Below are 12,127 nucleotides of genomic sequence, written 5' to 3'. Positions count from 1 at the left end.
GTTAAATCCACTAGAAATGTATTCGCAACAAGAACTCCAATTAACAAAAGCTTAGGGAGGGAAGATCTATTTGACCCTCATAACAAGTCTAAAGGTGAATGGCTACTGATGCTGGTTCCATAGGTCAAAGTATCAGAGCCCATGGATCTCTTGGTCTTTTCCCAGGGACACAGGAGGGCTGTGACTGCTCCATGCATTGCACCTATGATCAGTCTAGAAGAATGGGGAAGGTTGAAACCAGATGAGATTGCCCCTTTTATTGGAGAACCAAAAACTTTCCCAAGATCAATAATCCACCCCTTATTCTAAAGGTCCTATTTGCCAGGACGGAGGTTACATGGCCAACCCTAACAGAAAGGGAGATTGAAAAAGATAGGAAAAAAGATTATCATTCATTGGCCAAGCCTAATGCTTCCTTGAACAAGAGAAGGGTTCTGTTGACAAAGAATAGCATGGGGGTAGGAGGCGGTAAAAAATGAAGACTAAGTAAGCAACCAACAGTGTCTGCCTGATTCCCTGATTGAATAGAAGATTGTTTTGAGAGAATTTATCTACCATTCTTAAATTTTACATTCAAAATAATGTGAATAAATAAAATACATATTTACCACTGAACTCATAGTAGCTATGTTATGTATCTTCATAATTGGTGAAATTAAAAAACATAATCAGGTGCTGCACAATGATGTTTCAGCCAATGATGGACTGCATATACAATGGTGGTCTCATAATATTATAATACCATACTTTTATTGTACTTTTCTATGTTTAAATATGTTTAGAGATACAAATATTTACCATTGCATTACAATAGCCTACGGTACTCAGTACAGTAACAGGTTTATAGCCCAGGAGCAATAGGCAGTACCATATAGCCTAGATGTGTAGTAGGCTATACCATTTAGTTGTGCGTAAATACATTCCATGATGTTCACACAATGACAAAATTGCCTAATAATACTTTCCTCAGAATGTATCCTTGTTGTTAAACAATACAGGATGGTATAATGAAGCTACTTTTAAAGAAAATATATTTCATAATGTTCACACAATGACAAAATAGCCTAATGATGCTTTTCTCAGAATGTATCCTTGTTGTTAAACAATACAGAGTTGTATAATGAAGCTACTACAATAAGTTCTGCTATAACACTTGTTTTGAAAATACAAATTTATTCCCACAATATTGAAATGTTAGGGAAGGGTTTGAATATAACATAATTTTGCATTTGTTTGTGTGTGATTTTGTCTACTTGGAACACTAGTCGAATGCAGAAAACTACCCAGATGACCTGAGCCACATAAGAATACACAAAACTCACACAGGTACACTCCTCAAACATTACCAGTGACCTCAGTTCATTGCCCGAGTTATGAGCCACACCCATCCACATCTGGTGTAACAAATTTCCCTCTGATTTCAAATAATGCTTCTTTTGCCATTTCACAACCCATAAGCTGTGACCTTTCTGAGGCCCATTTCCACAAGTAATGCCATATCTTTTTCAAGATAAAGGGTTATATTTGCTGTAGTATTTATGCATTTTTTAAGCATTTATCATGTGTAAATTTATGCTACCATTTTCATTAGGTCTTGATCTGCTTTTTATGGTCCATTGACAAAGTTTCTGAGTGCTGTGTCCTAAACCTCACGTTACGCATTAAGTCCTGTAGTTTTAATTGCACATTTTTTCAGTGGTACTATATCTAAATAAATCCCTGGTAGCTACCAGGCAAATATAAATAAGTGTGTATATGCATGCATTCATTCAAACATATATAATATTAGAACACAACTGAGGCATTTTGACATAAATCCAAAAAAATCCTTTTATATTTTAGAGGTAAATATGCCTTTAAAAGTATTTGTTAAATGTACTTGGGAGGATTTATTCAAAAAAGACTATCAATTATATTAAATAAAAGCCATTCAATACGCCAAGCTATATATAGATGTCTCCTTAATGGGTGAAGATTTGTCATTTATCTTTTAAGATAATTATGTAAATTATATTCAGCCTGAGCTGGGAAATGACTTTTACATCTTTCTCCTCATTTATAAATCTTTTCTAACAGAAGTTATGCAAGATTCAGACTGGTCAGCACAGAGCTGGATTTTCGTGGTCCCTTTACAATAGGAGAGAATCCATGTTCCTCCTTAGGGCCTTTCTTTTCCTTAATGAAGGCATACAGAGCACTCAGCACATTCCCAGAGCTTCTTAGAATTTCTCCCTTGAGAGATCTCAGGAAATATGAGGAAAAACAACTTCAAAAAAAAAAAAATAAAGAAAAGGCCTATCACTGTTCGCCTTTCTCTCTTTCAACAGCTGCCCTATCCTTTCTACTTTCTAGAAGTGTAGTGCCTGTTCAGTGTCAAACATTTTTCCTCTTCTTATATTCCCAAGGTGAGATGCCCTTTTCTGGGACTACATCTATGAAAGGGACAGGGAAAAGATCTTACAGAAATTGAACCCTGACACGGGGCTTATTTTCCTAAGGACCAGAACATAGAAGGACAGGGTGGGACCATGGAAGGATTAATTTCAGGCAAGGGCAGCCGGTGGAGAGTGAGAAATCTGAAAAGGCTCTAGGCCTCTATGGGCATTCCCCTCCACTTCTTTTGCCTGCTGCCAGATGACTCTCACGTGTGAATCCTTATTTCCTCAGGAATGCGGATCAGGGTTTGGCAAGTATGTTTTTAATAAATAATTGTCGAATGTTCAACATTCACAGGCAGAAGCATAAATTTGAGTGTGCACAGTAATCACTGAAAATGATTCTGTACTCACTGTTATGATGCAAATGCAAATTCTTATAGCCCCTGCACTGACTCCGTGGGTCACCTGTGAGTAACTCTAGCCAAAAACCACGCACAAGCCCCAGTCTGCTTCCAGGCAGCAGACCACAACACAGTGTCCTGAGCGCACCTGCACACACCCATGGGCACACATTAAACCCATAAACAGCGGTTTATGCTAACATGTACTTCCTTCCTCACTGCCTCACCTTGTTCACTTTCCTTTTTCCCCACCCCTCACCCCACACAATGGGATTTTTGTTTGCTTCAGTAGCATGTGACAGCGCAGTCCCTGCTTTGCCTAGCTCTGTGCTGCAAGTCTCTCAGGTAACAGGTGGCAGCTTCCCCTGTTGGATTCTAGGTTTAAAAAAGAATGACCTCATGTGGGTGGAGCTCTGGGACTTCGTAGAGGTGGCAGTCACAGCCAGGTAACCCTGGAGTGAAGCAGTTTAGTTAGAAGGGGGCAGATAAACTCGTCATTCTAGTGGCTTTAACCCTCACCCTGAGGCGCCTTAGCAACCAGTCATTGCCTGCGAGCCTCTAAAGCTTGTCTTTGCCTCATATGGAGCCCAAAGAAGTCACTGGGAAAGAAAACATGGTCACCAAGAAAAAGAATCTGGCCTTCTTGAGGTCCAGACTCTATATGTTGGAGAGAAGGAAGACTGACACTGTGGTTGAGAGCAATGTTTCTGGGGACCACTCTGGCACCTTGAGGAGGAGCCAATCTGACAGGACCGAATACAACCAGAAATTACAAGGTAACCAAAAAGAAATCAATTGTCCCAGTTACTGCACTCCCTGCTCCATTTCTGCTACGTTTCCATTTGCAAAGAAAACACACAAGGCAGAGGAGAAAATCAAATACCACCTCTCCTTCCCACAAAATAAGATGAAAGTAAATGTGACCTATAAATTATAGGAAAAATTTTGTATTATGTGATTCAATGTTAAAGAGTCAATTCTCAATTACTCTTAATATTGCTGGGGTTTTCTTTTTTTTCCTGGTGAGGGTAATCATTTTCCTTCTACCTTCTTCTTTTCTTCTCCCTTCTCTACCCAACTTAAGAAGTGGGAAACACTAGAAAGCAAATAATTCAGAAACCTACAAAAGATTGTTCATCTCAATGAGTAGATATGTGATATTACACCATGAGATCTATCTAAGTAATTATACTGAACTGTGATTGTGGTTATCTTAAATAGGGGCATGAAACTATAATCGTGTCTATGAAAAAGAAGGAATGTTATAGTCAGAGAGACGGTATAACAAGATTTGCTGAAATTCACTTAGGTGATCATTTCCTTTGAGTAAATTGAATAATACTCAAATATGGTAAGAAATGTTTAGGAGGCTTATTTCGAATGATATTTGAGGAAATAACTTCAGTTTATTTTGTGATGGTACTAAGATAATTTGGCGCAGTTATAATAGCACATCGTTTGTTTCAGGGCCTTAATCTATATCCTGTCCTATCTATCCTTTCTTTCTCTCCTCTGTTTCCTGAAGGTCATTTTTTTCTAGTAAAATTTCATTTTGATGCTGATATTGGGCAGCATTTTATGTCTTCTCTTCAGTACCTGTTATGTGGTCCTCCAGAACTTGCCTCTCCTGCTTTTAGCACAAGGTGTGTTTGAACTCTCATCATCCCACCATGAGCTGTCATTTTGTATTTAAAAACTATGATGAGGTCAGAAAGACTGATAGGACATGCTTATATTTAACAAATCTCTTTCCACAAATATGAGCTTAGATTTAGTTATGCAAATTAATTAAGTTAAATAAGTTACATTAAATGCATTTAAATTAAATCTAAAAATTATTACTATAAGTTAATGTTTAAAAATTAAAAAAAAGTACTGGTAGTTCAGGACTAAAGCACAGCATCAAACTTATCCTCAAATACTTTTTTTTTTAAATGAGGAAGGGTGTTGTTTAATCTTTGAAATTAATTTTTCTGAAGGCAACGGATACATTGGAAAGAATGGATGTCTTAAAATTTCAACTTTTATTTTAGATTCGGGGGTATATGTATGTGTTTGTTACATGGGTATTTTGTGTGATGCTGCGATTTGGGTACAAATGATCTCATCACCTGGATACTGAGCATAGTACCCAGTAGGTAGTTTTTCAGCCCTTGCCTTTCTCCCCACTCCAGTAGTCCCCAGTATCTATTGTTGCCACCTTTATGTCCATGTATGTCTAATGGTTAGCTCTCACTCATAAGTGAGAACATACAGTATTTGGTTTTCTGTTCTGGCATTAATTTGCTTAGGATAATGACCTCCAGTTGTATCCATGTTGCTGCAAAGGACATGATTTTGTTCTTTCTTATGGGTATGTAGTATTCCATGATGAATAGGTACCATGAGAATTTAAAATCATACACATTTAGTTTCTAATCCTGGTTCTTCAACTTACTACCAAATAAAACTTCAGCAAATTACTTTAAATATCTGAGCCTCAATTTTCCTGTCTGTGAAAGTGGGACTAATGATACTTGCCACATAGTGTTGTTGGGAGATTGAAATTAGATAATTACATAAAACATCTAGTATACTGGCTGACAAATTTTAGGAATAATGGCTACCATAATGATAAAACAGAACTTGCCCAATATTAATCGAAGTTTGTATACCTTATTTCTCTTTTTCAATTCTTTCTTGTCCTTTGATAAAGAGACCACGTCTAAAATTCAGGAAAAGCCCATTGCTTTATCCCTAATGACATGTTTTTTCTGTCTGAGTTTCACTAATTCAGCATCTATCAGAGTCTCTATTAGCAAAATAAAAATAGAAAATAATTTCTGCTACTGACAAATTTTTGCTTACTAAATTTACCTAAAAAAATAAGTCTATGACCACACAATAGAGCAGACATGGGTTGGTTACTTTGCAGAAGACCTCAGGCTTCTTATGCACTTCATTTGATTTGTGGCTTTCCTGTGCTCTGTTGGAGTCTTTGAAGGTGGAAGGCAAAACTCAGGAGTTAACGCATACTTCTAGTCTGTGCTTGAGAAAAATCACCAAGAAGTATAGAGGAGCACATAAGCCATAAAGATAGACTGGCCTCCTGATAAGTAACATTTTAAAAATGTAACCCTTAAAAAAACCCAAGTCTGATTATTGAATGCCTGATAGAGCTTTTAGCATGGTTCGACTAGAACAGCTTTGGGAACAAGGGAAGGCATTTTCTCATTAATGTTCAAAGCAATCAGTTCTGTGTGTTTGTTCTGTGGCCTATACAATACCCATTATTATGCAGATGAGTCCTAAATCACCTTAAGAAGCTCTTTATTATTCAAATGCAAGGGCTTTTCCTTTCCCTTTCTTGGAACTGGTAGTCCCTGGGAGGCACTGAATAAACACCTGGAATGGTTAGAGCCCTCGGATAGATGGCCTAAAGCTCTTGTGAGGTCAAAGAGTGCTTTCAAATACTGGAATTTCTGGCAACACCACATTCCTCAAATTATTTAGCTGGTTATTTAATTAGTTATTTAATTGGTTGTCCTTCAATGCTATATTACTTGAGTAAAATTCACTGTCCTAACTCTCTGGGGAAGCAAGTTCTCTGGGTTCCGGAAAACGTAAGATCTTTCTCTGGCGTTCTTGAGCTTGTCTTTTAACTCATAATACATAGTCTATCTGCTCAATTCAATTCCTCACATCACTTTAATAGCGTGAAACTTAAGTTGTAAAAACAATTTTTTAAATGGTACACTGGCTGAATTAAAACGATAGAACATGGCTCCAACGAGGACATACTAAAACCTTTGTAGAAGATTGTGATCACATCAACATAGTCATTCCTACTAAGCCTCGAGTTGTACAATAACAGACAGGCTACCCTTAGGCTCCTTTACTCCTTGAACAGATTAATTCAGTTGACTAGCATTTATTGAATATGTTATACCTTGTTCTTTGAAATTAATTTTTCTCAAGGCACTTGATACATTGGAAAGAATACAAATTATAAAATCATACACGTTTGGTAAATTGACATTTATTGAATGTTTTATATGCTGTGTCTTGAGGGTTAAAATGAAGAGGAAAAACAGAATATGTGCCAGGAATTACAACTACAAAATCATTAAGAAAACATGTCTGACCTTTACTCCAAAGAGGCTCAAAGTCTGGTTGGGAAAGATAAGACAGGTAAACAAATAAATGCAATAAAGTGGCACGATAGAAGTGGAGGTGGGATCAGTGGATCCACAAAAGGAGGAAATGGTCTATTCAGGACTGCATGAAGGAGGTTGTCAGAAAATGGTGTTTCTAAAGGATGATAAGGGTAGGGATGAGGGAAGGTACAGGAAAGAGAAGGACATTTTAACCTCTTCTCTGGATTTAGCTCTGTCTGAAATTGTTTTTGTTTCCTTGTTTATCACCTGTTATTGACTGTCGTTCCCCTCCCTTTTCTCTCTCTCCCCTCCCATACACCATGAAAGAAACCCTATCTGTCTTAACTGTTTCATCTCAGCAGCCCATAATACAGTAAACACTCAGTAACTGTTAAATAGAATAAATGACTTGAATGATCAGGCCCAAGCAGGAAACTGCTGTGAAGAAAGGCACCAAGGCCTGAAATAAGAGCCACTGTATGTATCTAAATATGTGGGGACACATGTTTCTATCAGAAAGATGATTCTTCAGTTAAATGAACATCAGAGATTAAAATGTACAGAATTTGTATAACAAGTAATTCCCAGTGGAAGCCTGTTTCATTCCCAACTTGACCTTTCAGAGCACACAACAACCATATTACAAGAATTCCTCTTCTATTTGTGACAAGAGCCAACTTAGCTTCCACTAGCTTGATTCCTCATTTCCATTCTACTGGGGGCCATAGAAATTACCTAAATGCAAGAAATTTAGTGGTTGAGTTGTAAAAACTCAGGGTTTCATAAATACTTGTATACATGACCTCTACATTTGAAATATGCCTAATTTAAATAGTTACACAGAAGTGTGTATGTGCTTATGCACATGTGTGTATGTGTGTGTATATATATATATCCAGTATGTAGATATAGATATACGTGTATGTACGTGTATGTGTTCATGTGTGTACTTGAGACACTTTTTTTTGCAATGATTAGACTTTTTATTGAAAGTTACTGTAAAATTTGAAGAACAAAAGTTTACTAACATTCAGGAGTCTTTTCTGAAAACCATATATGAATTATGTCACTGACATTATAGGTTTCCTCTCAGTATGGCTACTATGGACTGAATGTTTGTGTTCCTCTAAAATTCCTATGTGAAACCTAATCCCCAATGTGACAGTATTAGGAGGTGGGGTCTTTGGGAGGTAATAAGGTATTGAGGGTGAAGCTTTTGTGAATGGGATTAGTGTCCCTTAAAAAAAAAAGACAAGAGAGAGAGAGCTAGCTTCTCTCTGCTCTCAGCCATGTCAGGATACAAGAAGGTGGCTATGTGCAAACCAGGAAGTGGGCTCTCAGCAGGAATAAGATCTTCTGCATTAGGAACAAGATCAACTTGATTCTGGATTTTCCAGCCTCCAGAACTGTGAAAAATAATAAACTTAAGCCACCCAGTCTCCAATAATATTTGTTATAGCAGCCCAAACAAACCAAGACGGGTCGATTACCTTTATCCTCTATGGCCACACTAAACTTCTGTTTCATTTTCTGGCCAATGCATATTTTTGTTTATCCAACACCAGATGAAAAGGTGAGAATATATGGGTAAAATGCTACTACCCATTACCACTGCTGGTAACACAAGGCAAAAATTACTTCTCCATTTCATGGTGGGTCTGTGGTACCTTTTTTGCAAAGGCTATTGTATCATTCTCATTAAGAATGATTATCTTTATGATGCCCAAAGTTGTTTTACTATGGTGCTAAAGATGAACTACCCTACTGTATGAACTTTATACAAAATAACATATTGTGCCATGTGGGGACAAGAGGCTCAAATAATAAATTAGACTTGGTAAGACTATGAGGCCATTTAATTTAAAATGTTTTTTAAGAATATAGACAGTCTGTCAGGAAGCAGAAATTAACACGGGAAGACTTGCTGAGTTTTGTTCAAGGCCAAATGAAGAATGGAGTAAAACAAATTGTCCAGCTTCCTGTGCTTGTTTCTATCCCAGTGCTACAAACCCTTTTTGTTCGTGTCTGTTCTTTGATTAGTGAGTAGCTCCTTCCCCTTTATCTGCCTTCATACACTCTATAGTGAAATGGGAAGTATTTGAATCAGTAATGTGACACCAGTACAAATAGGTGTGTGTCATAGTTTGAAGGGCGAATCTTTCTAAAAGGCAAGACGCTTTAAAAACTCAGTAACTTTTGTCTTACTTCAGGCATAGAAACCAGTGTAAAGCAGGGTATTTTACTTTCCTATTTTTTTCAGTAGAGGCATCTTGCAGTTTTTAGAAGGACCATTTGTGTCAAATAATGTGTGAGTCACAGAAATTGAGACTGTTTGAGCTATTCTACTACTACCACATTGTGATGAGCAAATTTATTCCTATGTTTGACTGATATGACTTTAGGCGTAACTTTCTTAAAAGTAGCAAACACAATTTCTAGTTGTGCTTTTTTTGTTTGTTTATAAAAATTACGAGTTTATCAAAATGAGACACCAAGCGGAAGAAGGAATGAAAGAAAGGAAGGAGAGAGAGAAGGGGATAGATAGATAGAAACCAAGCAAGCAGCAAGCATGAATAGAAATATACCTTAAAATAGTAATATAGTTGGAGAAAAGATGGGAGAAAAGCACCCAAGCTACATTCATCTTTGTTTCTGTTGACACAGGAAAAGAAAAAAAAAATCTCTGTTTATAGAATTACTTTTTCTTGATACCATAATCGTGTTAGCATCAGTACCTTTGTGAATATTGATTTCTTGATAAAAGTAAAATTATTACAAGAGTTGCTAAATTTATAAATAATATCATTCTTAGAAACAGTTAAGACTCAAAGTTATGGCTTATTTGGGAGTCCTACCTTCACTTCTAGACTGTATCTGAGACTGTGGAATTTTCTGTTCAACAGGTCTCAGTACTGGCTCCAACATTTGCTTGGACCTCTTCTTATCCCATGTTCTCAAGGGCAAACTGTGGTTGCTGGTGTGCATGCTCTTAGGCCTAAGGGACAATTGATTATGGAGGTGTTTCTGGAGCTGAATCATGCTGGAGTGTTCAGACCATGCCTACTAGGTTCCTCTGGGTGGGAAAGCTGGTAGAGAGAAGAGTAGGGGGGTTCAAGCCTCAAGACTGGGTAGGAATGCATGTGTCCCATGGCCCCCTGCCAAATTTTGGCATAAAACTCTGAGGAATATGAGAAATCTAAATTAGAAATTGGCCTTTCAGGTTGTTATAAAATATATTTATCAAGACAGAAGGATATATCACATTTTATTTAATAGTTTGCCAGCTTGATTTATAACTTTTGAATATGTAGATTTGGTATGTTGGCCTCTATCTGTATCCTTGCTGCAGGTCCCACAAAGGAGGCAGCTATGTGTGGTTTTTACTGTAATCTATTTCAGGATATAACCCTTCTTCTACACTAGGTTGTGAAAGTACGAGGGAAGGCAAGGGAAGGGAGAGATTGAGTATTAATGTTATGTTATCTGCTAGGAACTATGCTAGCCAGACACTGTCACATACACTGTTACTGAATCCCAACATCTCGTCTTTTCAGTTCTGATTTTATCATTGAGAAAAACAGGTGGTATGCCTTGGGTTTGAGATGTCACACGCTTGAAATATTTGCAAAATAGAATGAATTTAATTAGTTGACTCAGTAGGTATTTTATACATATGATTTACTAAGAAGTCAAAGCCATTTGATGGATGCAGCACATGTTTTGTAATGTGATGACATTTCTCCGCTACCATAATAAAGCTTAACTTGCTGTTTTTCACTTTGGAATATATATTCTTTCTTTTGACTTATAGTGGCATGTCCCTGCCAGAGTGTCACTGTTTAATAAATACATTTTTTGTTTAGTTGTCAGGGAACAAAATTACAAAGGTATGTTAAGCAAACCTGTCTTATAGTAATAGCTTAATGATCTCCATTTCCTGCTTCATTGAGTATCTTGACACTGAATCTCATCTTTCTTTAATTTTATGCTTGTTGTCATTTATTTGCATCTCAATAAAACTTAATATCTATCAGAATAACTGAGAGTCCTATTCTACAGCAATGAGAGGAGGGAATACATTTGCAAATTAAAAGAATGGAGTTGTATGGGGTAAACAAGCAACTTTTTATCTGGGTAGGTGATATTTCAGTAGAATTCTGTGAAGTCAGCTTAAATTGTGAGTCATAACTTAAATGCAGCAGGAACACAGAGTGCTATGATTAAAAACCTTTGTCCAAGGTTTTCTGAACAATTTTTTTCTTGATTAATGAATCAGAGTATAAATGAATACTCTAAGATACCTGCATTGAAGTCCCCGATAGAGGATGCAATCTTAGACTCACATACAATTCTTACTTAAAGAAGAAAACTTAAAGGTCATGTCATCTAGCTACTACTCTAAGTATTGTGAGTCATTATAGCACCTCACAGAAACTGTCTTTCCTGAATGCTTCTTAATGTTACGTCTCCAATGTCCCTACAAAAAGCCATCACAGATTTCTCCTTCTGTGTTTGTTGTGAAATCGTTGAAGAAGACATTGTTTACCTCTCTCAGTGCCATCCAGATTTTATTCAATGGAAAGCTGACTCTCCTTAAGAATAAAAACATATCCCCTCCCAGATAAAAACAAGCCATTTACTGTATTTAGCTGCTGGGAACTTATGGTAAAATTTGTTTTTGTTCCCTGGCCTTTATATTAGCCATTTTGTCTGTCTAAAAGTTTCTTTCCCATACAGGCAGAGTCTGGTGGCTCGTGCCTATAATCCCAGCACTTTGGGTGGCCCAGGTGGGTCTATCGCTTGAGCCCAGGAGTTTGAGACCAGCCTGGGCAACATGGTGAGACCCTGTCTCTACTAAGAAAAAAAAAAAAATTGGCTGGGTGGTGGTGCATGCCTGTAATCCCAGCTACTCGGGAGGCTGAGGCACAAGAATCACTTGAACCTGGGAGGCAGAAGTTGCAGTGAGCTGAGATCCTGCCACTGCACTCCAGCCTGGAGTCTCAAAAATTAAAAAAAAGAAAAAAGAGAAAGTACTTGTTTGTGTGTATGTGTGTGTGTTTTGTGTGTCTAAATATTGAATTTGCGCTGGTTTGGATAAACAGGAAAGAATGGTTCTGCTTAAAAGTTTGAAAACCATGACTTCTGAGCATATTAACTCCATAGTGGTTTTGGTTGTTGTTTAAAGTTTTTTTTTTTTTTTTTTTTTTTTTTT

General features: G+C 37.2%; 1 protein-coding gene across 1 annotated transcript in view; it reads left to right on the top strand.

Moving 5' to 3' along the window:
- The first annotated feature begins 3,215 nt into the window (after window positions 1–3,215).
- ARHGEF38 (Rho guanine nucleotide exchange factor 38) overlaps window positions 3,216–12,127 on the top strand; it is a 138,549-nt gene continuing 129,637 nt past the window's right edge. The window contains 1 exon segment of the mRNA XM_017862983.1: window positions 3,216–3,555. Within this exon segment, the coding sequence (XP_017718472.1) occupies window positions 3,360–3,555 (196 nt within the window). The 5' untranslated portion in view covers window positions 3,216–3,359.

The sequence above is a fragment of the Rhinopithecus bieti genome, unplaced genomic scaffold (assembly GCF_001698545.2).
Source record: "Rhinopithecus bieti isolate Rb0 unplaced genomic scaffold, ASM169854v2 scaffold_64846, whole genome shotgun sequence".
NCBI lineage: Eukaryota > Metazoa > Chordata > Mammalia > Primates > Cercopithecidae > Rhinopithecus > Rhinopithecus bieti.
Note: the sequence above shows the minus strand (reverse complement) of the source record. Positions and strands in the feature narration are given on the sequence as shown.